Source organism: Salvelinus fontinalis, chromosome 7 (assembly GCF_029448725.1).
Source record: "Salvelinus fontinalis isolate EN_2023a chromosome 7, ASM2944872v1, whole genome shotgun sequence".
Lineage (NCBI taxonomy): Eukaryota > Metazoa > Chordata > Actinopteri > Salmoniformes > Salmonidae > Salvelinus > Salvelinus fontinalis.
In genome coordinates, this window is record NC_074671.1 from 65459368 (window position 1) to 65487273 (window position 27906).

General features: G+C 41.6%; 3 protein-coding genes across 4 annotated transcripts in view; all 3 read left to right on the forward strand.

Moving 5' to 3' along the window:
• Positions 1-3796, forward strand: part of LOC129860173 (zinc finger protein 883-like) — a 127304-nt gene extending 123508 nt beyond the window's left edge. For both annotated transcript variants that reach the window (XM_055930542.1, XM_055930543.1), the window contains exon 3: positions 943-3796. In XM_055930542.1, the coding sequence (XP_055786517.1) occupies positions 943-2264 (1322 nt within the window). In that variant the 3' untranslated portion in view covers positions 2265-3796. The remainder of the gene's footprint in view (positions 1-942) is intronic.
• Positions 1-27827, forward strand: part of LOC129860157 (zinc finger protein 501-like) — a 188260-nt gene extending 160433 nt beyond the window's left edge. Inside the window, exons 2-5 of the mRNA XM_055930513.1 lie at positions 6626-6873; positions 10113-10346; positions 23615-23863; positions 24672-27827. Of these exons, the coding sequence (XP_055786488.1) occupies positions 6771-6873; positions 10113-10346; positions 23615-23863; positions 24672-25759 (1674 nt within the window). The 5' untranslated portion in view covers positions 6626-6770 and the 3' untranslated portion in view covers positions 25760-27827. The remainder of the gene's footprint in view (positions 1-6625; positions 6874-10112; positions 10347-23614; positions 23864-24671) is intronic.
• LOC129860172 (zinc finger protein 883-like) overlaps positions 5582-27906 on the forward strand; it is a 483924-nt gene continuing 461599 nt past the window's right edge. The window contains exon 1 of the mRNA XM_055930541.1: positions 5582-5687. The gene's annotated coding sequence lies outside the window, so the exon portion shown is untranslated. The remainder of the gene's footprint in view (positions 5688-27906) is intronic.

Genomic DNA, 27906 nt, shown 5'->3' on the forward strand with positions numbered 1-27906 from the left:
AGATACTTTTGTACCTGTTTCCTCCAGCATCTTCACAAGGTCCTTTGCCGTTGTTCTGGGATTGATTTGCACTTTTAGCACAAAAGTATGTTCATCTCTAGGAGACAGAATGCGTCTCCTTCCTGTGCGGTATGACGGTTACGTGGTCCCATGCTGTTTATACTTGCATACTATTGTTTGTAAAGATGAACGTGGTACCTTCAGGCATTTGGAAATTGCTCCCAAGGATGAACCAGACTTGTGGAGGTCTACAATTTTTTTTGTGAGGTCTTGGCTGATTTCTTTTGATTTTCCCATGATGTCAAGCAAAAACGCAGAGAGTTTGAAGGTAGGCCTTGAAATACATCCACAGGTACACCTCCAATTGACTCAAATGATATAAATTAGCCTATCAGAAGCTTCTAAAGCCATGACATCATTTTCTGGAATTTTCCAAGCTGTTTAAAGGTACAGTCAACTTAGTGTGTGTAAACTTCTGACCCACTAATTGTGATACAGAAAATTACAAGTGAAATAATCTGTCTGTAAACAATTGTTGGAAAAATTACTTGTGTCATGCACAAAGTAGATGTCCTAACCGATTTGCCAAAACTATAGTTTATTAACAAGACATTTGTGGAGTGGTTGAAAAATTAGTTTTAATGACTCCAACCTAAGTGTATGTAAACTTCTGACTTCAACTGTATGTCACCCGGTACAGCCAGAAGAGGACTGGCCACCCTTTTGAGCCTGGTTCCTCTGTTTCTTACAAGGTTCCTATTTTCTAGGGGGGTTCTCATGGCCACTGTGCTTCTACTTCTGCATTGCTTGCTCTTTGGAGAATTTGGGTTGGTTTCTATAAAACACTTTGTTACAACTGATGTAAAAAGGGCTTCATAATATGCATTTGATTGACATGAATATAACACCAACTGACTGGTTCTTCTGGTGTTGTTCACACAGGAGACCATGTTGAGACATTCTCTACATCCAGAGAGAAACATCAGGAAGATCACAGAGCTAAGACGTCTCACCACTGCTCACATTGTGAGGAGATTTTCCCACTTCTATCAAAGCTAAAAACACACATAAAAATACACACAGGAGAGAAGCCTTACTCCTGCTCTGACTGTGTCAAATGCTTCACAACATCAACTGAGCTAAAAATTCATCAGAGAACACACACAGGAGAGAAGCCTTACTCCTGCTCTGATTGTGGGGCAAGGTTCTCTCGACTGGGCACCTTAAAACAACATAAACGTATACACACAGGAGAGAAGCCTTTCTCCTGCTCTGACTGTGTAAAATGCTTCACAACAATAACTGAGCTAATAGTTCATCAAAGAACACACACAGGAGAGAAGCCTTACTCCTGCTCTGTCTGTGGGGCGAGTTTCTCTCGACTGGGCACCTTAAAACAACATGAACGTATACACACAGGAGAGAAGCCTTACTTCTGCTCTGACTGTGGAAAGAGTTTCTCTCAACTGGGCCACTTAAAAAGACATGAACGTATACATACAGAAGTGAAGCCTTACTCCTGCTCTGACTGTGTAAAATTTTTCAAAACATCAACTGAGCTAAAAGTTCATCATGGAACACACACAGGAGAGAAGCCTTACTCCTGCTCTGACTGTGTAAAATGCTTCACAACATCAACTGAGCTAAAAGTTCATCAAAGAACACACACAGGAGAGAAGCCTTACTCCTGCTCTGACTGTGGGGCGAGGTTCTCTCGACTGGGCACCTTAAAACAACACGAACGTACACACACAGGAGAGAAGCCTTACTCCTGCTCTGACTGTGGGGCGAGTTTCTCTCGACTGGGCAACTTAAAACAACATGAACGTATGCACACAGGAGAGAAGCCTTACTCCTGCTCTGACTGTGGGACGAGGTTCTCTCATCCGGGCACCTTAAAACAACACGAACGTATACACACAGGAGAGAAGCCTTACTCCTGCTCTGACTGTGTAAAATGCTTCACAACATCAACTGAGCTAATAATTCATCAAAGAACACACACAGGAGAGAAGCCTTACTCCTGCTCTGACTGTGGAAAGAGTTTCTCTCAACTGGGTGACTTAAAAAGACATGAACGTATACACACAGGACAGAAGCCTTACTCCTGTTCTAACTGTGGGGCGAGTTTCTCTCATCCAGGCACCTTAAAACAACATGAACGCATACACACAGGAGAGAAGCCTTACTCCTGCTCTGACTGTGGGGCGAGTTTCTCTCGACTGGGCACCTTAAAACAACATGAACGTATACACACAGGATAGAAGCCTTACTCCTGCTCTGACTGTGGAAAGAGTTTCTCTCAACTGGGTCATTTCAAAAGACACCAAGGTAAACACAAGATCTGACTGTAGAAAATGTTTTACAACAACAGCTGAGCTGAAAGGTCATCAGAGAACAGACACAGGAGAGAAGCCTTACTTCTGCTCTCAATGTGGCAATAGTTTTTCCCGATTGGGCAATGTAAAAACACACTAACGGATAGACACTTGAGAGAAGCCTTATCACTGCACTGACTGTGAGAAGAGATTCTACAGATTGGGGTGATCCGTTTTTAGTTTGGGTGGATTATTTTATATTACTAAACAATTTTGTTTAATGATAAACAGGCTATGAATCGACTACTTGTGTTTATTAATTTGTTTTTTAATACTAGATTCATTATTTTAGTCATTGATGATGAATGTATTTGAATAACTGAATTGAAGTTATTGGCGGCAGGTACCCTGGCGGTTAAGAGTGTTGGGCCAAGAGTGTTGGGCCAGTAACTGAAAGGTCGCTGGTTTGAATCCTGAGCCGACTAGGTGAAAAATCTGTCATTGTGCCCTTGAGCAAGCCAATTAACTCTTATTTGTCCTGTAAGTCTCTCTGGATAAAAACATCTGCTAAATGACAAGAATGTAATGAAAAATAATGTTTGTACATGAATTCATGCTGGGCAGACACTTTTTTCTCATGTGTATAATTAAATGAAATAAACTGTTTTTAGTTAAATACTGTATATACAATACACAACATTGCCGCTTTGTTTATCCTGGCCAGAGGGACCATAGTTGGCTAGAGCAACTAAGTTAGTGTTAATGTTAGCTAGCATGCAAGTATCCAGGCAGAGTTTCTTATGTTAGCCTAGAGAAATAATAGTTTGCGACATTAACGGAAACTGATTATTAATATAGCACCCTTATCAAATTACAAACTTTTTCAAAAATGTTGACGCTAACAATTTTCCGCGTTTCGTTGTGTTACGTCTTGAGGAACAAATTGCGGGTGAATGACTTGCTCGTTCTGCTTCTCCCAGTTTTGAGGCATGACGGTTAGAAATTGTAATACATTCCGTTGTGATATTGTAAACGAACATCGGTTTCTTTTGGAGCGCGATTCATCAACAATTATGTATTTTGGGGAGATAATTTGAGGCCAGGAAGATGATAAAGGAGGCATTAGGAAAGGTAGTCAGTCAGAGTGACCAGTAGTGGTTTTGTATTGATTTCATGCGTCTCAGAAGAGCAGAAAGAGAGAGCATTGTGTTTTTCGGAGCAGGGCAGCAATAAAAGGGAGTTATATCTGGGGTTTTGTTATATATTGAGGTTCATGGTCTTGAGCAGAAGATTCCAGGAGTGGTTGGAGCACTAAACCGTGTAGTAGATGGAAAGAAGGAAGAAAGTCAATCCGTTTTACCGTTGTTTGAAGAAGATAATCTGCCTACTACCGAGGTAAAGTTGCTTTTATATTCACACATTCGGATATTAAGTAGACCTTATGTAGACATTAAGCAGACATTCAGCAGACGTTTGCAAAAAGCCATTAATAATTGTAAAAATCTGTAACTATTTAATTAATTGTCACAGAAATATAAAAATATATATGGTTTATTCTTTAAATGTCTAGCATACTTTGTTTTGAATAAAAAAATCCAGTTTTGATTTGATGGAAATATATAAAATCTTAAATGCAATGTAAAGCTGTTTAAATCAATACCTAATTCACCCTTTGTCACAGAATCATCAAACTAGATATGATTTATTCTATAAATGTCTAGCATATTTTTACAACCTTTGTTTTGAATACAAATTCCAGTTTTGATTTGATAGAAATATATGAAATCTATAAGATGCCATTCTAGTAATGTTTGATATTACAACATTGATATGTGATACCTTTTTTATCAACAAATACGTGTTTTTGCAAATATATGTCTTTATTACTATACGATTTATATTGCCTGAATACTCAACGATGATTAGCACCTCAGTTATGTGTGCTTTTGTCAGGGTTCTGGTCAAATGCATGTCCTTTAAAGTCAATTTAGCAATTGAACAAAAATCCATTTCAATTTGAAATTGTTCCTAATTGCAAAAACTTGTAACAGAATTTGGGTATTCCAGAACTGTTATTTACATGTAAATCAACATAACCCTGTTTTATGTTTTTAATACTGCTGATAGAACGCTCTGTGTGCCAGAGATGGTTCCATTTAGCTTGTCTGGGGATGACAAAGAAGGATTTCAACAAAGCCAAAATGGAAAATGATTGGAAGGGGCCTTTTTGCTGTTAAATTAGAGACGTATAAATAAATGACTGTTGTTCCTTGTAACTACTTTAACATGTGGAACTGTAGCACTAAAAATGCAAACATTGATTTGACATAAAATGTAAGATTGTAAACATTGATTTGATATACAATTTAAGATTGTAAACATTGTACAACTTTATGTAAACATTGTATAACTTCATATAGAACAAATTGCACTTGAAATTAACATTTATTTAAAGTTATTTTAAATGCATATTCTCACTTTTTTCTGAGAAAATCACTGAATTAGTTATTGATTTCTTCATCTTTAAATGCAATATTTGAGATTTTATGTATTTCTATCAAATCAAAACGGGAATTTCTACTCAAAGCAAAGGTTGTAAAAGTATACTAGACATTTATAGAATAAATCATACATAGTTTGATGTTTCTATGACAAACGGTGAATTAGTTATTGATTTATACAGTTTTAAATGATATTTGATAGATTTTATGCTAGACTTTTATAGAATAAACCATATCTATTTTTGTTTCTGTGACAATCAATTCATTTGTTATTGTATTTTTAAATTTAAATGGCTTTTGGCGAATGAATATAAAACCAACTTCACCTCGGTCTGGCTACTCTGGTGATTTTTTTAAAAACCTTTACCTCAATGACGTTACTTTTACCTACTAAGGAACTGCATTGTTCAGGGGCTGAGCGACAGATGTTTGCCATGTAAGCTCGGGGATTCGATCCAGCAACTTTCCAGCTACTGGCTCAACTAGGCTACCTGTGATGCTAGGATATATATGATATGCAGTGTGAGCTATTGTGAATAAGCCACTGCAGTTATGAAATTGATATAAGAATGGCCATGTTTCAAGTGTGTGCCGACGGAATCTTTTTGGTATTTATTAGGATCCCCATTAGCCGCAGCAAAAGTGTCAGAATTGTTCACTTCTCTCATTGACTATTCAAAACACAGCTTGGCCTGCTTTGCAAGCATTCTCTGAAGTCTCGCGTTTTTACGTCTCTGGGTTTAGAAACTGGTAGTGGGGGAACAGGACGTTCTGCGCAGGCGCGCATCATTCGTCAGAATAAAGGATACGTCAGAATTGTGTAGTCGAGACGACAACTTCTGTGTCCTTTTCAAATATATTACTACTGGTATGTAATAGCACGCTATAATATCGAAATAACATGTCATAACATGCTAGGTAACAAATACGTCAAGGTATTATCACGTTTGATAAAGGTTTTATGTGCTATTTTTGTGTCAAGCCGCGTGAGTGAACGTGATCACTTTTTTACAAGTCACATAGTTATAGACTTTGGGTTAGTCTAAGTGGATGTATATCATTTCGTCACGGTAATTTCATAAAGGATCATTCAATTTGAGATTTCTGGGTTCGTTTTACATGTCGTTTTTGGTTTTGTGGAAGATTCACGAGATGGTAAAATGGCGGTTCCCCCTCGGTCTGCATTAACGCACATCAGTGCAGGCAGTGAGGGTGTAGCAGAGAAAGACAATTTTACGGCTGCGCTACTGTTTTCGAGCTAAATGTAATGATTATCAGTTTTCTACATGTGAACTAATATTGAGACATTCAGTTGTTTCTGTCTAGCTATACATGTTACTATGGTGTGACGGAAATACTATTGGTTTTTGATTGGAATAATACAGTGAAGACAAGGTTATTAGGGAAAATAGTACATAGTGCTGCCTACAACATACCTTGTACTAAATGTTTTTTGAGTAATTTATGCATTTATGTGAATTCAGGAAATCTACTATAGATTAAGAGTTGTGTAGCCTAATTTAAAGTGTGTACTTTGTCTAATGTGAATTAATTAATGTTTTGTTGTCAGTGCGTAGCTACCAGATCTATTGAAATGAGATCAGTGCTTGACTTGGACAGGAGCTCACCGGAGCTGAGTACCATCACCTCACATTTCTACTGTTTGAGCTCATGTTCCTCTTATAGAATATTAGCTCAACAGTATTGGGGAGCAACTGCACCTAAAAAATAATCCATATTTTTAGAGAATAAAGAAAGTTGACAGTTCTGGCACTAACTTGTGTCCGTTTTTCTTTATTACTACAGGCCGACTCAGATTAAGTCTGAGGCCGGTAACATCAACAGTGAGGACAAACCCAGCCTGCCTCTCTCCTTCCACACTGAGTCAAACCTACAGTCACTGGGTCTTGATTGTGACAGTGGAGCCCAGTTTGCACTGCAGGATCCAGAGATGGCATCAGTGAAGCTGGAAGACTGCAGTCAAACACTGGAACTGAATGTCAACATTAAAGATGAAGAAGAGGAGGAGGAGATTGGGACATCTGTTTCTCATGGTGAGAGCAGGTTCTATCTAACTAAGTTTGTGTTTTTCATTCCAACTTCCCACTGTGTATGAGAAGTTGCTGTTGAACTGTTTTATTTATTTTATTTCACCTTTATTTAACCAGGTAGGCCAGTTGAGAACAAGTTCTCATTTAGAACTGCGACCTGGCCAAGATAAAGCAAAGCAGTGCGACAAAAACAACACAGAGTTACACATGGGATAAACAAACGTACAGTCAATAACACAATAGATAAATCTATATGCAGTGTGTGCAAATGTTGTAAGAGGTAAGGCAATAAAGGCCATAGTGGGCAATTAATTACAATTTAGCTCTAAATATGTGATGGATTGATGGAGTGATGGATGTGCAGATGATGATGTGCAAGTAGAGATACTGGGGTGCTAAAGAGCAAAAATAAATAACAATATGGGGATGGGGTAGTTAGGTGGGCTATTTACAGATGGGCTGTGTACAGGTGCAGTGATCGGTAAGCTGCTCTGACAACGGATGCTTAAAGTTAGAGAGGGAGATATAAGACTCCAGCTTCCAGCTTTATCCCCTTTTCTCCCCAATTTTTCGTTGTATCCAATCGCTAGTAATTACTATCTTGTCTCATCGCTACAACTCCCGTACGGGCTCGGGAGAGACGAAGGTCGAAAGTCATGCGTCCTCCGAAGCACAACCCAACCAAGCCGCACTGCTTCTTTAACACAGCGCGCCTCCAACCCGGAAGCCAGCCGCACCAATGTGTCGGAGGAAACCCCCTGCACCTGGCCCCCTTGGTTAGCGCGCACTGCGCCCAGCCCGCCACAGGAGTCGCTGGAGCGCGATGAGACAAGGAAATCCCTACCGGCCAAACGCTCCCTAACACGGACGACGCTAGCCCAATTGTGCGTCGCCCCACGGACCTCCCGGTCGCGGCCGGCTGCGACAGAGTCTGGGGGCGAACCCAGAGACTCTGGTGGCGCAGTTAGCACTGCGATGCAGTGCCCTAGACCACTGCGCCACCCGGGAGGCGGAGAGTTTACAGTTTAACCAGACACCTAGGTATTTGTAGTTGTCCACATATTCTAAGTCAGAACCGTCCAGAGTAGTGATGCTAGTCGGGCGGGCGGGTACGGGCAGAGATCGGTTGAAGAGCATGCATTTAGTTTTACTAGCATTTAAGAGCAGTTGGGGGACATGGAAGGAGTGTTGTATGGCATTGAATCTCTGGAGGTTTAACACAGTGTCCAAAGAAGGGCCAGAACTATATAGAATGGTGTCGTCTGTGTAGAGGTAGATCAGAGAATCACCAGCAGCAAGAGCGACATCATTGATATTTACAGAGAAATGAGTCGGGCCGAGAATTGAACCCTGTGGAACCCCCATAGAGACTGCCAGAGGTCTGAACAACAGGCCCTCCGATTTGACACACTGAACTCTGTCTGAGATGTATTTGGTGAACCAGACGAGGCAGTCATTTTAGAAGCCAAGGCTGTTGAGTCTGCCGATAAGAATGCGGTGATTGACATAGTCGAAAGCCTCGGTCAGGTCAATGAAGACGGCTGCACAGTACTGTCTTTTATCGATGGCAGTTATGATATCGTTTAGGACCTTGAGCGTTGCTGAGGTGCACCCGTGACCAGCTCGGAAACCAGATTGCATAGCGGATAAGGTACGATGGGATTCTAAATGGTCGGTGATCTGTTTGTTAACTTGGCTTTCGAAGACTTTAGAAAGGCAGGGCAGGATTTCATGATGAACTGTTTTAATGAGAAGATAGATGTTATTTCATGCTACTGAGACTTGCATGGTTTGACACCAGTATTGCCAGCATTTGATTTATTTACTGGGCTAAACTGCCAGTGTTTTAAAGTTCTAGGAAGTGAGTCTGTGTAGTTTCTAACCCTTGTGATAGTGAGTGGAGGATGATATAGGTCATAACTTTCATGACTTATGAGATACTTTTATAATCGTTTTATTCCTCTTTTGTATTGTACAGCCCACTGATATGAATACATACAGTACCAGCCTACTAATATGAATACATACAGTACCAGCCTACTGATATGAATACATACAGTACCAGCCTACTGATATGAATACATACAGTACCAGCCTACTGATATGAATACATACAGTACCAGCCTACTGATATGAATACATACAGTACCAGCCTACTGATATGAATACATACAGTACCAGCCTACTGATATGAATACATACAGTACCAGCCTACTGATATGAATACATACAGTACCAGCCTACTGATATGAATACATACAGTACCAGCCTACTGATATGAATGCATACAGTACCAGCCTACTGATATGAATGCATACAGTACCAGCCTACTGATATGAATGCATACAGTACCAGCCTACTGATATGAATGCATACAGTACCAGCCTACTGATATGAATGCATACAGTACCAGCCTACTGATATGAATGCATACAGTACCAGCCTACTGATATGAATGCATACAGTACCAGCCTACTGATATGAATACATACAGTACCAGCCTACTGATATGAATGCATACAGTACCAGCCTACTGATATGAATGCATACAGTACCAGCCTACTGATATGAATGCATACAGTACCAGCCTACTGATATGAATACATACAGTACCAGCCTACTGATATGAATACTTACAGTACCAACCTACTGATATGAATTCGTACAGTGTGTTCGTAAAGTATTCAGACCCTGTGACTTTTTCCACATTTTTTTACGTTACAGCCTTATTCTAAAATGGATTAGATAAAAAATGTTCCTCAATCTACACAAAATACCCCATAGTGACAATGCAAACGCAGGTTTTTAGAAATGTTTTCACATTTATAAAAAAAAAAAAAAAACAGATACCTTATTTACATAAGTATTCAGAACCTTTGCTATGAGACTCAACATTGAGCTCAGGTGCATCTTGTTTCCATTAATCATCCTTGAGATATTTCTACAACTTGATTGTTGTCAACCTGTGGTAAATTCAATTGATTGGACATGATTTGGAAAGGCACACACCTGTCTACTATAGGTTAAGTATTAGCTCAAATATTTTGGAGTTCCTGCACCTAAATATAAACCATACCGGCACCCGAAATGTTTATCGGCAACTATTTCAGTCCAAGTCAAGCACTGAATTAGATAATTGAACAAGAAAAATATAATATATTTAACAGAGAATAAAGACCTTGCGAGAACTTTCAAGAAAATAACTTTTGTGTCTGTTTCTCTTGTACTACTTGCCGACTCAGGTATGAGGCCGGTAACATCAACAGTGAGGACAAACCCAGCCTGCCTCTCTCCTTCCACACTGAGTCCAAACCTACAGTCCCTGGATCCTGATTGTGACAGTGGAGGCCAGTTTGCACTGCAGGGTCCAGAGATGGCATCAGTGAAACTGGAAGACTGCAGTCAAACACTGGAGCTGAATGTCAACATTAAAGATGAAGAAGAGGAGGAGAAGATTGGGAAATCTGTTAATCATGGTAAGAGCAGGGTTCTATCTAACTAAGTTTGTGTTATTCATTCCAACTTCCCACTGTATATGAAAAGTTACAGTAGAACTGTTTCATGATGAACTGCTTCAATGAGAAGGTAAATATTATTTCATATTTTTATTCACTTGGATATCTGGAGTGATCAGAGAGTAGACTAAAGAAGTGAAGTAGACAAACTGCCAGTGTTTTAAAGTTCTATGAAGTGAGTCTGTATAGTTACTAAGCCTTGTGATAATAAGTGGAGGATGATATGGCTGATCATTTTCATGACTTATGAATATTTATTTTCTCTTTTTGTATTGCACAGCCTACTTATATGAATACGTACAGGTTGCCTAATGGTTAAAGTGTTGAGCCAGTAACCAAAAGGTTGCTGGATCGAATCCCTGAGCTGACAATGTAAAAATAAACTCAACAAAAAAATAAACGTCCTCTTACTGTCAACTGCATTTATTTTCAGCAAACTTAACATGTGTAAATATTTGTATGAACATAACAAGATTCAGCAACTGAGACATAAGCTGAACAAGTTCCACAGACATGTGACTAACAGAAATTAAGTAATGTGTCCCTGAACAAAGGGGGGGTCAAAATCAAAAGTAACGCTCAGTATCTGGTGTGGCCACCAGCTGCATTAAAGCTCAGTATGAAGAACGTTCCACCTCAAAGGCTGAAAACAGCTTAACTAGACTGAAACAGTCCTATGATCAAGGTGGAAAACCTGGTAAATTGCTTGTCTGGCGCATTAAGATGTTAAATTCAGACCGAGCCATTAATGCAATTCATAATTAACAGGACAATTATCAATGGATCCTGTGGAAATAAACCAAACATTTGTTCCCTACTACAACACACTTTACAACTCTGAATCTCCTGAGAACTAATCAGGTCTTGATGTTGCCTTTATTCCAGACACTAAATTGGATCTGGAAAAGGAATTGGATGGTGTTGAAATATCTGATGCTATTTTCCATATGAAGAGGCAGGTCCAGGTGGGCTCCCAATAGATATTTAAGGACAAACTTCTATGTCCACTTCTGGATATGTACAGTGTATTGGGTATGATATGCTGTAGAGCTCAGATACAGACAATAAACACCCGCCTGAGATATTATCCAATTGTATTGCAACTGAGAACATATATCACCCTTGTTAAGCTCCACAAATTTGACCCTAATACCCCAGACCTGTGAAAATGGTTTTGACCTGTGTGTTAAATGTAACACGCATTTACACACCTTGTATCATTGCCTGGAGGAATGTGCTGAGATACAAACGTTTTGGAGCTCAGTACTGCGCTATATCTCTGAGATGACCTCTACCCCAATACCACTGAGCCCTAAACTATGCCTCCTAAATCTTTACCCAGAGAATATCTCTTTACATAGGAGAGAAAATAAAATGGTTGACCTCTGTCTATTACAAGCTAGATGTTAAATTGCTCTCCACTGGAAGTATGTCAGTCCCCCTTCACTTGGTCATTGGTAAAAATAATTAACGTCAAGCCTGGTTCTTGAAAAATGTACTTATATAGTGACAAAGAAAGCCCCAGAGTTTCATAATATTTGGGATCTGTTTTGTGAGTTTTTGCAAACCGGTGATATTGTAGAAGCATTGAATATTGGCTCTAGCCGAAACAACCGCACATTGTACTTTTTATTTGTTTGGTTGTTTAGTTTAGTTTTTCTATCTTTGTGTTGGGGGGGAGATAATTGTATTTCTGTAATTGCCGATTTGTCCTACTTGGAACTAATAAATATATATATATATATATATATGAATGAATGAATGAATGAATGAATGAATGAATGATGGAGGCCACTGTTCTTGGGGACCTTCAAAGCTTCAAGGGTCGCCTGAATGGCGCAAGGCACTGCATCTCACTACAGACCCTGGTTCGATTCCAGGCTATATCACAACCGGTCGTGATTGGGATTCCCATAGGGCTGTGCACAATTGGCCCGGGGGAGGCGTCATTGTAAAAAATAATTTGTTCTTAACCGACTTACCTAGTTAAATAAAGGTTAAATAAAAAATAAACACTGCAGAAATGTTTTTGTGCCCTCCCCCAGATCTGTGCATCAACATAATCCTTTCATGGCTTGGTTTTTGCTCTGACATGCACTGTCAAATGTGGGACCTTTATATAGACAGGTGTGTGCCTTTACGAATCATGTCCAATCAATTGAATTTACCACAGGTTGATAACAATCAAGTTGTAGAAACATCTCAAGGATGATCAATGGAAACAAGATGCACCTGAGCTCAATGTTGAGTCTCATTGCAAAGGGTCTGAATACTTACGTAAATAAGGTATTTCTGTTTTTTTTTGTGAAAACATTTCTAAAAACTGGTTTGCTTTGTCATTATTGGGTATTGTGTGTAGATTGAGAAATGTTTTATTTACTCAATTTTAGAATAAGGCTGTGACGTAACAAAATGTGGAAAAAGTCAAGGGTCTAAATACTTTCCGAATGGGAGAGGGGGATACCTAGTCAGTTGTACAACTGAATGCATTCATCTGAAATGTGTGTTCCACATTTAACCCAACCCCTCTGAATCAGAGCGGTGCGGGGGACTGCCATAATGGACATCCACGTCTTCGGCGCACGGGCAGAATGACATCTCAACAAAAAAAGAAACATCCCTTTTTCAGGACTCTGTCTTTCAAAGATAATTAGTAAAAATCCATTTAACTTCACAGTTCAAAATTGTAAAGATTTGAAACACTGTTTCCCATGCTTGTTCATTGACCTATAAACAATTCATGAACATGCACCTGTGAAACGGTCGTTAACCTTTAAGTGCTACCCATCCCGGATCCGGGAGCATCCTCATCAAAAAAGCTGACTAGCATAGCCTAGCCTAACGGGACAGGGATATCATATAATATAATTTCATGAAATCACAAGTCCAATACAGCAAATGAAAGATAAACATCTTGTGAATCCAGCCATCATTTCCGATTTTTTAAATGTTTTACAGCGAAAACACTATGTATTTATATTAGCTAACCACAATAGCCAAACACACAGCGGCATGTTTTCACCATGTTTCCACCACATAGGTAGCTTTCACAAAACCGACAAACAGAAATAAAATGAATCACTAACCTTGAACAACTTCATCAGATGACAGTCTTATAACATCATGTTATACAATACATTGATGTTTTGTTCGAAAATGTGCATATTTGAGGTATAAATCGTAGTTTTACATTGCAGCCACCATCACAAATAGCACCAAAGCAGCCAGAATAATTACAGAAAGCAACGTGAAATACATTAATACTCATCATAAAACATTTATGAAAAATACATGGTGTACAGCAAATGAAAGATAAACATCTTGTGAATCCAGCCAATATTTCAGATTTTTTAAGTGTTTTACAGCGAAAACACTATAGCATTATATTAGCTTACTACAATAGCCAACCACACAACAGAATTGATTCAAGCCAACAATAGCGATAACGAATAAACCAGCAAAATATATTAATTTTTTCACTAACCTTCTCAAACTTCTTCAGATGACAGTCCTATAACATCATATTACACAATACATAGAGTTAAAAAAAAAAAGTGATTTACATTGAAAACACATATAATTATATTAGCTTACCACAATAGCCAAACACACAAAGCCATTTATTCACCGCCAACATAGCTTTCACAAAAAACAGCAATAGAGATAAAATTGATCACTAACCTTTGGACAACTTCATCAGATGACAGTCTTATAACATCATGTTATACAATATATTTATGTTTTGTTTGAAAATGTACATATTTAGAGCTGCAAATCGTAGTTATTCATTGTGAATGCGTAGCAACAATTCACCAAAATGTCCGGAGATATTTTGGACAGTCACCTAATCTAACCATAGAACTCATCATAAACTTTACATAAAAATACTTGTATGGCAAATGAAAGATACACTGGTTCTTAATGCAACCGCTGTTAGATTTTTTAAAATAACTTTACTACAACATACAGCATGCATTATTGTGAGACAGCGCTCACCTATTCTCCGCTGTGTTGGAGCCAACATATTACACAAAAATACGAAATAACATAATAAATATTCTCTTACCTTTGCTGATCTTCCATCAGAATGTTGTGCAAGGAGTCCTAGGTCCAGAATAAATCGTTGTTTGGTTTTAGAATGTCCATTTCTTCTGTCGAATTAGCAACTTTGGCTAGCATTGTGGGGCGCACGTGTCCAATTAAGGCAATTAAGGTCACAGTTATGAAAACTTATGACACTAAAGAGGCCTTTCTGCTGACTCTGAAAAACACCAAAAGAACGATGCCAAGGGTCCCTGCTCATCTGCGTGAACGTGCCTTAGGCATACTACAAGGAGGCATGAGGACTGCAGATGTGGCCAGGGCAATACATTTCAATGTACGTACTGTGAGACGTTTAAGACAGCGCTACAGGGAGACAGGATGGACAGCTGATCATCCTCGCAGTGGCAGACCACGTGTATCAACACCTGCACAGGATCGGTACATCCGAACATCACACCTGCGGGACAGGTAGAGGATGACAACAACTGCCTGAGTTACACCAGGAACGCACAATCCCTCCATTAGTGCTCAGACTGTCCGCAATAGTCAGAGAGAGGCTGGACTGAGGGCTTGTGGGGTTGTTGGTCCTCACCAGACATCACCGGCAACAACTTCGCCTAAGGGCACAAACCCACCGTCGCTCGAAAGGACTTGCAAAAAGTGCTCTTCACTGACGAGTCGCGGTTTTGTCTCTTCAGGGGTGATGGTCGGATTCGCTTTTATCGTCGAAGGAATGAGCATTACACCGAGGCCTGTTCTCTGGAGCGGGATAGAGGTGGAGGGTCTATCATGGTCTGGGGCGGTGTGTCACAGCATAATCGGACTGAGCTTGTTGTCATTGCAGGCAATCTCAATGCTGTGCGTTACAGGGAAGACATCCTCCTCCCTCATGTGGTACCCTTCCCACAGGCTCCTAAAGGACTCTCAGAACATGAGAAACAAGATTGGTGAAGGTAACTCGGAGTGGACTCATAATTATTTATTGTTTCTCTTATATCCAGAGGCAGTAGGCGCTCCGGATTTCGCGATTTGGGGACAATAATTGTGACTCGAATTGCTCTCCAGAACAGGGCGGCATTGAAAGGAGTGATAATGGGAATAGATTTAAGTGTTAAGGAGTTGAAATGGAAGATTCCAGGTGTCTGTGATGCTCGTCTTTAGGTGAGACGTAGATCCAGTGTAGAGCGTTGGGAAACAGAGAATACTTTGTCTGTCATGTAGAGTTGTGATGCAGAGGGAAAGGTAGGAAGTGTCAGTTATCCCGTGAATGCTTTTGTTCTGTAAATACTACAGTGTTTTAGGTGTCAGGTTTATGGGCCTGTTGAAGCACTGTGTAGGCATGAGATGCCTAGATGTGAGAAGTGTGCAGGAGGGCATGAGATGAAGGAATGTGTGGTATCGGTATTGGCAGAAATGGATAGAAAGTCACAGAAAATAGAGGTTGTGGTGGCCGCGGCAGAGAAGTACTTGGGATATCGAGGATTTACTGCATGGCAGCTACAGAGGGTGTTGAGTGGTAGTGGTCTGATGTAGGACTAGATAGGGTTAAATAGTGGAATGGGCTGGTGGGTTTTTATTGTGGAAAATCACCACAAAGGGACTCAGTCAAACTTAAATGAATCCTTCTTTATTATCAGCAAGCTGGAGAGGTTCCAACAAACCTAAAGCACCAGAGTGCACGTCGGTTGGCAGCTCTGCCAGGGCAGTCCCGTTAGTTCTCCTATATACTGCTTAGACAGACAAGTTATATTTGCATGATTTAGCCTATTCATAATTAATTCATCATTAACGTTTGGTTCCTGCATGTGACCGACCAGTACCTCACAAGGCTTCTTCTTTCCAAGCTGAGACTTTGAAACTGAGATATCCCTTTTGGTTCCCAGAACAATGTTCCGGACGTACTGACAATTGGTCTGAGGAGGAGGTCAAAATCTCCTGCACGAATCAAGAACATTTCCCAATTTTTTTAGAGGGCTAATAGTTGGCAAGGCATTTCTGTATTATTACTGTATCAATGAATTGAATGATGTAGGCTGTGGAATCCCTCACACCAGTACAGTAGGCTGTGGAATCCCTCACACCAGTACAGTAGGCTGTGGAATCCCTCACACCAGTACAGTAGGCTGTGGAATCCCTCACACCAGTACAGTGGGTGGAGGTGTATGCAGATAAAAGTTGGATGCGATCCGCCAACCAAATCCCAAAAGAAGGACGTAAATGCACGTTGCTTGACCCGTATAGAGAATGTGAAAAAGGAGGAAAGTTAACCTCTATTATTGATGTTTGATGAAGTGTATCTACCACCCTATGTAAAGCTGGGATATATAAGATACCCCAAAGAGGGTTTGGGGGGGCACACAATGCAAATAGTCCGGGTAGCCATTTGATTACCTGTTCAGGAGTCTTATGGCTTGGGGGTAAAAACTGTTGAGAAGCCTTTATGTCCTAGACTTGGCACTCCGGTACCGCTTGCCATGCGGTAGTAGAGAGAACAGTCTATGACTGGGGAGGCTGGGGTCTTTGACAATTTTTAGGGCCTTCCTCTGACACCGCCTGGTGTAGAGGTCCTGGATGGCAGGCAGCTTAGCCCCAGTGATGTACTGGGCCGTACGCACTACACTCTGTAGTGCCTTGCGGTCAGAGGTCGAGCAATTGCCGTACCAGGCAGTGATGCAACCAGTCAGGATGTTCTCGATGTTGCAGCTGTAGAACCTTTAGAGGATCTCAGGACCCATGCCAAATCCTTTTAGTTTCCTGAGGGGGAATAGGCTTTGTCGTGCCCTCTTCACAACTGTCTTGGTGTGTTTGGACCATTCTAGTTTGTTGATGTGGACACCGAGGAACTTGAAGCTCTCAACCTGCTCCACTGCAGCCCTGTCGATGAGAATGGTGGCGTGCTCGGTCCTCCTTTTCCTGTAGTCCACAATAATCTCCTTAGTCTTGGCTACGTTGAGGGATAGGTTGTTATTCTGGCACCACACAGCCAGGTCTCTGACCTCCTCTCTATAGGCTGTCTCATCGTTGTCTGATCAGGCCTACCACTGTTGTGTCGTCTGCAAACTTAATGATGGTGTTGGAGTCGAGCCTGGCCATGCAGTCGTGGGTGAACAGGGAGTACAGGAGGGGACTGAGCACGCACCCCTGTGGAGCTCCAGCGTTGAGGATCAGCGTGGCAAATGTGTTGCTACCTACCCTCACCACCTGGGAGTGGCCCGTCAGGAAGTCCAGGATCCAGTTGCAGAGGGAGGTGTTTAGTCCCAGCATCCTTAGCTTAGTGATGAGTTTTGAGGGTACTATGGTGTTGAACGCTGAGCTGTAGTCAATGAATAACATTCTCACATAAGTGTTCCTTTTGTCCAGGTGGAAAAGGGCAGTGTGGAGTGCAATAGAGATTACATCATCTGTGGATCTGTTTGGGCGGTATGCAAATTGGAGTGGGTCTAGGGTTTCTGGGATAATGGTGTTGATGTGAGCCATTACCAACCTTTCAAAGCACTTTATAGCGACGGACGTGAGTGCTACTGGTCTGTAGTCTTTTAGGCAGGTTGCCTTTGTGTTCTTGGGCACAGCGACTATGGTGGTCTGCTTGAAACATGATGGTATTACAGACTCAATCAGGGACATGTTGAAAATGTCAGTGAAGACACCTGCCAGTTGGTCAGCACACGTCCTGGTAATCCGTCTGGACCCGCAGCCTTGTGTATGTTGACGTGTTTAAAGGTCTTACGTCCGCTACGGAGAGCGTGATCACAGTCGTCCGGAACAGCTGATGCTCTCATGCATGCCTCAGTGTTGCTTGCCTCGAAGCAAGCATAGAAGTGATTTAGCCCGTCTGGTAGGCTCGTGTCACTGGGCAGCTCACGGCTGTGCTTCCCTTCGACATACAACAACACAGAGTTACACATGGAATAAACAAACATACAATCAATAATACAGTAGAATAATCTATATACAGCATGTGCAAATGAGGTAGGATAAGAGAGGTAAGGCAATAAATAGGCCATGGTGGCGAAGTAATTACAATATAGCAATTAAACACTGGAATGGTAGGATGTGCAGAAAATGAATGTGCAAGTAGAAATACTGGGGTGCAAAGGAGCAAGATAAATAAATACATTATTGGGATTAGGTAGATTGGATGGGCTATTTACAGATGAGCTATGTACAGGTGCAATGATCTGTTAGCTGCTCTGACAGCTGGTGCTTAAAGCTAGTGAGGGAGGTAAGAGTCTCCAACTTCAGAGATTTTTGCAGTTCGTTCCAGTCATTGGCAGCAGGGAATTGGAAGGAGAGGAAGAATTGGCTTTTGGGGGTGATGAGTGAGATATGCCTGCTGGTGCGCGAGCTATGGGTGGGTGCTGCTATGGCGACCAGTGAGCTGAGATAAGGCGGGGCTTTACCTAGCAAAGACTTGTAGATGACCTGGAGCCAGTGGGTTTGGCGACGAGTATGAAGCGAGGGCCAGCCAACGAGAGCATACAGGTCGCAGTGGTGGGTAGTATATGGGGCTTTGGTGACAAAATGGATGGCACTGTGATAGACTACATCCAATTTATTGAGTAGCGTTGGAGGCGATTTTGTAAATAACATCGCCGAAGTCGAGGATCGGTAGGATGGTCAGTTTTACGAGGGTATGTTTGGCAGCATGAGTGAAGGAGGCTTTGTTGGGAAATAGGAAGCCGATTCTAGATTTAATTTTGGATTGGAGATGTTTAATGTGAGTCTGGAAGGAGAGTTTACAGTCTAACCAGACACCTAGGTATTTGTAGTTGTCCACGTATTCTAAGTCAGAACTGTCCAGAGTAGTGATGCTGGATGGGCGGGCAGGTGCGGGCAGCAATCGGTTGAAGAGCATGCATTTAGTTTTATTTGCATTTAAGAGCAGTTGGAGGCCACGGAAGGAGAGTTGTATGGCATTGAAGCTCATCTGGAGGTTTGTTAACACAGTGTCCAAAGATGGGCCAGAGGTATACAGAATGGTGTTGTCTGCGTAGAGGTGGATCAAAGAATCACCAGCAGCGAGAGCGACAACATTGATGTATACAGAGAAAAGAGTCAGCCCGAGAATTGAACCCAGTGGCACCCCCATAGAGACTGCCGGAGGTACGGACAACAGGCCCTCCGATTTGACATACTGAACTCTATCGGAGAAGTAGGTGGTGATCCAAGCAAGGCAATCATTTGAGAAACCAAGGCTGTTGAGTATGCCAATAAGAATGTTGTGATTGACAGAGTCCAATGCCTTAGCCAGGTCGATGAATACGGCTGCACAGAAATGTCTCTTATCGATGGTGGTTGTGATATCGTTTAGGACCTTGAGCGTAGCTGAGGTGCACCCATGACTAGCTCTGAAACCAGATTGCATAGCGGAGAAGGTATGGTGAGATTCGAAATGGACCTACCTTAGAAAGGCAGGGTAGAATAGATATAGGTCTGAAGCAGTTTGGGTCTAGTGTCTCCCCCTATGTAGAGGAGGATGACCCTGGCAGCTTTCCAATCTTATGGAATCTCAGACGATACGAAAGCGAGGTTGAACAGGCTAGTAATAGGGGTTGCAGCAATTTCGGCAGATAATTTTAGAAAGAGAGGATCCAGATTGTCTAGCCCGGCAGATTTGTAGGGGTCCAGATTTTGCACCTCTTTCAGAACATCAGCTATCTGGATTTGGGTGAAGGAGAAATGGGGAAGGCTTGGGCGAGTTGCTGTGGGGGGGGTGCAGTGCTGTTGACCGGGGTAGGGGTAGCCAGCTGTTAAGCATGGCCAGCTGTAGAAAAATGCTTATTAAAATTCTTAATTATTGTGGATTTATCGGTAGGGACAGTGTTTCCTAGCCTCAGTGCAGTGTGCAGCTGGGAGGAGGTGCACTTATTCTCCATGGACTTTAGTGTCCCAGAACTTTTTTGAGTTTGTACTACAGGATGCAAATTCTGTTTGAAAAAGCTAGCCTTAGCTTTCCTATCTGCCTGTGAATATTGGTTCCTAACTTCCCTGAAAAGTTGCATATCAAGGGGGCTATTCGATGCTAATGCAGAACGCCACAGGATGTTTTTTTGCTGGTCAAGGGCAGACACGTCTGGAGTGAACCAAGGGCAATCTCTATTCCTGGTTCTAAAATGTTTTGAATGGAGCATGCTTATTTAAGATGGTGAGGAAGGCACTTTTAAAGAATAACCAGGCATCCTCTACTGATGGGATGAGGTCAATGTCATTCCAGGATACCCCGGCCAGGTCGATTTAGAAAGGCCTGTTCGCTGAAGTGATTTAGGGAGCGTTTGACAGTGATGAGGGGTCGTCGTTTGACCGCAGACCCATTACGGATGCAGGCAATGAGGCAGTGATTGCTGAGATCTTGGTTGAAAACAGCAGAGGTGTATTTGGAGGGTGAGTTAGTTAGGATGATATCTATGAAGGTGCCCGTGTTTACGGATTTGGGGTGGTAGGTTCATTGATAATTTGTGTGAGATTGAGGGCATCAAGCTTAGATTGTAGGATGGCCGGGGTGTTAAGCATGTCCCAGTTTAGGTCACCTAGTAGCATGAGCTCAGAAGATAGATGGGGGGCAATCAATTCACATATGGTGTCCAGGGCACACCTGGGGGCAGAGGGTGGTCTATAACATGCGGCAACGTTGAGAGACTTATTTCTGGAAAGGTGGATTTTTAGAAGTAGAAGCTCGAATTGTTTTGGTACAGACATGGATAGTAAGATAGAACTCTGCAGGCTATCTCTGCAGTAGATTGCAACACCGCCCCCTTTGGCAGTTCTATGCTGGCGGAAAATATTATAGTTAAGGATGGAAATTTCAGGGTTTTGGTGGTTTTCCTAAGCCTGGATTCAGACACGGCTGAGCCATCCGGGTTGGCAGAATGTGCTAAAGCAAACTTAGGGAGGAGGCTTCTAATGTTAACATGCATGAAACCAAGGCTTTTACGGTTACAAAAGTCAACAAATGAGAGCACCTGGGGAGTGGGAGTGGAGCTAGGCACTGCAGGACCTGGATTAACCTCTACATCACCAGAGGAACAGAGGAGAAGTAGGATAAGGGTACGGCTAAAGGCTATAAACTGGCCGTCTAGCACGTTCGGAACAGAGAGTAAAGGGAGCAGGTTTCTGGGCACGATAGCATAGATTCAAGGCATAATGTACAGACAAAGGTATGGTAGGAAGAGAGTACATTGAAGGTAAACCTAGGCATTGAGTAATAATGAGAGAGGTATAGTCTCTAGAGATGTTTGAACCAGGTGATGTCATCGCATATGTGGGAGGTGGAACAACATGGTTGGTTAAGGTATATTGAGCAAGGCTAGAGGCTCTACAGTGAAATAAGACAGTAATCACTAACCAGGACAGTAATGGACAAGGCATATTGATATTAGGGAGAGGCATATGTAGCCAAGTGATCGTAGGGGTCCAGTGAGTGGTTGGGGTCACGGCGATTCAGACAGTTAGCAGGCCGGGGATAGCAAGCTAGCAGTTAGTAGGCCCTGGGCTAGCAAGCTAGCATTAGGGCCTTAGAGGGACGTTGCGATGGGGGAAAGTCTGTTTTTGCCTCCTTGTGCGGTGACGTCGATAGCCCAGTCGTGGAATTAGTAGGGTTTCAAGTAGCAGAGGGGTCCAAGTCCAATTGGCAAAATGGGTATAGCTGATCCATCGGCCAGTTTCTTGGATCACTAACAGCCCAATATGCTCTAGATAGCTAGCAGGCCACGGTTAGCAGAATGGTCCTTCAGGGGACGTCGCGACAGAGGGGCCTGTTGGAATCCTCGGACAGATTATGCCGGTATTCCAGCCGTGAAGGATCGGAGGGGTTCCGTGCCCCGTACCGGCAGTAGAAGGGGTCCGGATATTGTAGCCGAGGAGTGGGCTTCAGGAGTAGCCCAGGAGCCCTAGCCGGGAGATGGGCTTAGCATGGGCTAGCTCCAGGCTAGTTGGTGCTTGCTCCGGGACGGAAACGTTAGCGAGGAGTAGTCAACCCAGGTTGCGGTTAGCTAGCTGCGATGATCCAGATGAAAAGTTTCAGAGTTTGCGGTAGGAATCTGGAGGATATGGAGAGAAAAATAGGTCCGTTATGCTCTGGTTTAAAACCTGTTGTACAAACTGGCGAGAGCTTTCTGTGTTAAAGGTTAGCTGATGACCGCTAGCAGTGGTTAGCTGACTGATAGCTGGTAGCTAGTTAGCTAGCTAGCTTCAGTTGAGGTATTCCAGTTCGGAGGTAAATAGAAATACTTAAGGAAAAAAAACAGATGCACACCACATTGGGTGAGGTGGGTTGCAGGAGAGTATTATGAAGTTGAGGTTTAGGAAAAATATTAAAAAGAATGCGAAGGAAAAATATATAAAAAGATATATACATGGGACAAGACAAAGACGTCTGACTGCTACGCCATCTTGGAACTGAGTGGATGTACATAATTTTCTCAAGGTAATTTAATAAATAATCAATTTATTTGAGATTTCTGAGTTCGTTTTACATGCTATTGGTTTTGTGTAAAATTCACGGGCTGGGAAAATGGCGGCGCCCACTCTGTCTGCGTCAAAGAGAGGCAATTTCACAGTCGCACTACTGTTTTGAAGCTGAATGTAATGATTATCAGTTTTCTACATGTGTACTAATATTCAGACACATTCAGTTTCCATCTTTATCTATAAATGTTAATATGGTGTGAATGAGAAATACTATTGGTTTTTGATGTGAAATAATACAGTGAAGACAAGTTTATTCAGGAAAATAGTACATAGTGCTGCCTACAACATACTGCAACTTTGTACTAAATGTTTTCTGAGTCATTTATACATTTTTGTAAATCCAAGAAATCTACTATAGGTAAAGTTTAGTTACGTTGTGTAGCGTGTACTTTGTCTAATTTTTATGAATTCATGTGTTGTTGTCAATGCTTACCCCTGATCTATTGAAATGAGATGGACAGAAGTTTACTGGAGCTGAGAACAGACACCTACATTTTCTACTGCTTGAGCTCATGTTCCTCTTATAGAATATTACCTCAACAGTATTGTGGAGCTCCTGCATCTAAATATAAACAGTACCGGCACCTATTTCAGTCCAAGTCAAGCACTGTATTAGATAATTGAACAAGAAAAAATATAATATTTTTTAATAGAGAATAAAGAACGTGCCAGAACTGTCAAGACAATAACTTTTTGTCTGTTTCTCATTGTTACTACAGGACGACTAGAATTAAGTCTGAAGCCGGTAACATCAACAGTGAGGACAAACCCAGCCTGCCTCTCTCCTTCCACACTTAGTCCAAACCTACAGTCACTGGGTCCTGATTGTGACAGTGGAGCCCAGTTTGCACTGCAGGATCCAGAGATGGCATCAGTGAAGCTGGAAGACTGCAGTCAAACACTGGAGCTGAATGTTGACATTAAAGATGAAGAAGAGGAGGAGAATATTGGGAAATCTGTTTCTCATGGTAAGCACAGGTTCTATCTAACTAAGTTTGTTGTTCGTTCCAACTTCCCACTGTGCATGAAAAGTTACTGTTTCATGATGAACTGTTTCAATGAGAAGGTAGATGTTATTTCATGCTACTGACACTTGCATGGTTTGACACCAGTATTGCCAGCATTTGTTTTATTTACTGGGCTGTCTGGAGTGATCAGAGTAGACGAAAGTGGTGAAGTAGAATATCTGCCAGTGTTTTAAAGTTCTATAAAATGAGTCTTTTAAAAAACAAACATGTTTTACCTTTATTTATCTAGGCAAGTCAGTTAAGAACAAATTATTATTTACATTGACGGCCTACCCCCATCCAAACCCGGACGACGCTGGGCCAATTGTGCGCCACCCTATGGGACTCCCAATCACGGCCGGTTGTGATACAGCCTGGTTACTAACTCTTGTGATAATGAGTGGAGGATGATATGGCTCATAACTTTCACGACTTTTACCCACTTTTAGAATAGTTTTTTATTCCCTTTTGTATTGTGCAGCCTACTGATATATATATATACGTATGTCACCCGGTACAGCCAGAAGAGGACAAGCCATCCCTTTGGGCCTGGTTCCTCTCTACGTTTCTTCCTAGGTACCTGATTGCTAGGGAGTTTTTCGTGGCCATTTTGCTTCTACATCTGCATTGCTTGCTCTTTGGGGATTGAGGCTGGGTTACTGTGAAGCACTTTGTGACAACTTCTGATGTAATAAGGGCTACATAAAAAACATGTGATTGACATGTATATCACACAAACTGGCTGTTTCTTCTGATGTTGTTCACACAGGAGACCATGTTGAGACATTCTCTACATCCAGAGAGAAACAGCAGGAACATCACAGAGCTAAGAGGTCTCACCCCTGCCCACATTGTGAGGAGATTTTCCCATTTCTATCAAAGCTAAAAGTACACCTACAAATACACAGAGGGAATCAATATTCCAATAATGACGTTGGGAAGAATTTCACAACATCCAAGACTCTGACAGTTCATCAAAGAGTGCATACAGGAGAGAAGTTGTTCTCCTGCTCTGATTGTGTAAAATGCTTCACAACATCAACTAGGCTAAAAGTTCATCAGAGAACACACACAGGAGAGAAGCCTTACATCTGCTCTGACTGTGCGGCAAGTTTCTCTCTGCTGCGCAACTTAAAACGACATGAACGTATACACACAGGGGAGAAGCTTTACTCCTGCTCTGACTGTGCGGCGAGTTTCTCTCTACTGTGCAACTTAAAACGACATGAGCGTATACACACAGGAGAGAAGCCTTACTCTTGCTCTGACTGTGGAAAGAGTTTCTCTCTACTGGGCCACTTAAAAAGACACCAACATATACATACGGGAGAGAAGCCTTACTCCTGCTCTGACTGTGGAAAGAGTTTCTCTCGACTGGGCCACTTAAAAACACATAAACATATACATACAGGAGAGAAGCCTTACTCCTGCTCTGACTGTGTAAAATGCTTCACAACATCAACTGAGCTAAAAGTTCATCAAAGAACACACACAGGAGAGAAGCCTTACTCCTGCTCTGATTGTGTAAAATGCTTCACAACATCAACTAGGCTAAAAGTTCATCAGAGAACACACACAGGAGAGAAGCCTTACATCTGCTCTGACTGTGCGGCGAGTTTCTCTGTACTGTGCCACTTAAAACGACATGAAAGTGTACACACAGGAGAGAAGCCTTACTCCTGCTCTGACTGCGGGGCAAGTTTCTCTCTACTGTGCAACTTAAAACGACATGAACGTATACACACAGGAAAGAAGCCTTATCATTGCACTGACTGTGAGAAGAGATTCTACAGATTGGGTCATTTAAAAAGACACCAATGTATACATAAAGGAGAGACGTTTTCTCAGACCAGCTAAGATTAGACACTCCACTTAATTCTCATGTCATTAAACGTTGAATTGAATCAAATGAAGAAAGCGTAGAACACTCCATTGTTATCCTATTGTTTCTCACTGTGAGAGAACTGTGCAGAGGGAGTGGAGCGTTATAGAATGTTAGCCTCTTTACTGATCAGTATTCACCTTGTCAGTTTTGATGAGTGTTGTTAGCTTCTACTGTAAAGATATTGAGATGACCTTGGATTTGCCCTTAGGGTTGAATATCCTCTGTGAGGCTTCTCACAGTGGAGTCTGATGGTTAACTGAGTGGTACTGCTTCCCTCTGCAGTTTTCTGTGGGAATGAGCTAGTAGAGACAACATGCACTGAGTGTACAAAACATTAAGGACACCTGCTCTTTCCATGAGATAGACTGACCAGCTGAACCCAGGTGAAAGCTATGATCCTTAATGATCTAGTTGTTGTGTATTTATCATGGATCCTCATTAACTTTCAACAAAAAAAAACTGTGGTTGCAGTGGGCTAAGGAATGAAAACACTGGACACATATTGCCTGGTCTGATTAATCCCGGGTTCCTGCTGTTTCACGCTGATGGGAGGACTAGGGTATGCAGGAAACCACGAGTACATGCATCCAGTGGTGGAAAAATTACCTGTCATACTTCAGTAAAAGTAATGATACCTTAATAGAAAATTACTCAAGTAAAAGTGAGTCACCCATTAGAATACTACTTGAGTAAAAGTATTTGGTTGTAAATATACTTAAGTATCAAAAGTAAAAGTATGAATATTTTCTAATTCCTCAAATTAAGCAAACCAGATGGCACAATTGTCTTTAAAAAATATATATAGTACGGATAGCCAGGGGCTCGCTCCAACACTCAGACATCATTTACAAGCGAAGCATGTGTGTATAGTGAGTCCGCCAGATCAGAGGCAGTAGGGATGAATAGGGATGTTATCTTGATAAGTGTGTGAATTAGACAATTTTCTGTCCTGCTAATCATAAAAAATGTAACAATTACTTTTGGGTGTCAGGGAAAATGTATGGAGTAAAAAGTACATTATCTTCTTTAGGAATGTAGTGAAATAAAAGTTGTCAACAATATAAATAGTAAAGTACAGATACTACTAAAGTAGTTCTTTATATAATTTATTCTTAAGTACTTTACACCACTGTATGCATCCATGCCGTGTGTCAGCATTGCAGGCTGGTGGTGTGATGGCTGGGGTGTGTTTTCAGGGCACACATTGGGCACCTTGATAAAAGTTGAGCAATGTTTGAATGCCACAGGATATCTAAACATCATTGCCAGTCAGGTGCATCCCTTCATGGCAGCAGTGTATCCATCTGCAAATAGATTTTTTCAGCAGGATTATGCCCCATGCCACAAGGCTTGTTCAGGAATGGTTCCAAGAACATGACAGTGAATTCAGCTTACTGCAGTGGCCTGCCGAGTCACCAGATCTCAATCCAATTGTTCATCTGTGGCAGGAGATGGAACAAGCTATTTGTAGTAGAGATCGACTCCCAGCCAACTTGACACAATTGGGGGAAGCATTGGAGTTAACATGGGCCAGCATTCATGTGGAACACACAACACCTTGGACAGTCCATATCTGACAAATTCAGGTTGTTCTGAGGACAAAGGGGGGTGCAACTCAATATTAGGAAGGTGTTCCTAATGTTTTGTACACTCTGTGTATATCAGATAAAGATGGTGTGATGATCTGTTTTTAGGCATTAGTTTGGGTGTATTATTTTATTACAAAACTTTTGTTTAATGATTAACAACATCAACTAAATTGTCTTTTAATACTTTATTCATTATTTTAGTCATTGATGATGAATGTATTTGAGTAACTGTATTGAAGTTAATTGATCTGGCAGCAGGTAGCCTAGCGGTTAAGAGTGTTGGGCCAGTAACTGAAAGGTTGCTGGTTTGAATCCCGAGCCGACTAGGTGAAAAATCTGTCATTGTGCCCTTGAGCAAGCCAATTAACTCTTATTTGTCCTGTAAGTCGCTCTGGATAAGAGCATCTGCTAAGTGACAAGAGTGTAATGAAAAATAAAGTTTGTACATACATTTTTTTTCTCTTGTGTATAATTAAATGAAATAAACTGTTTGAAGTGAAATACTGTATATACAACACACAACATTACCA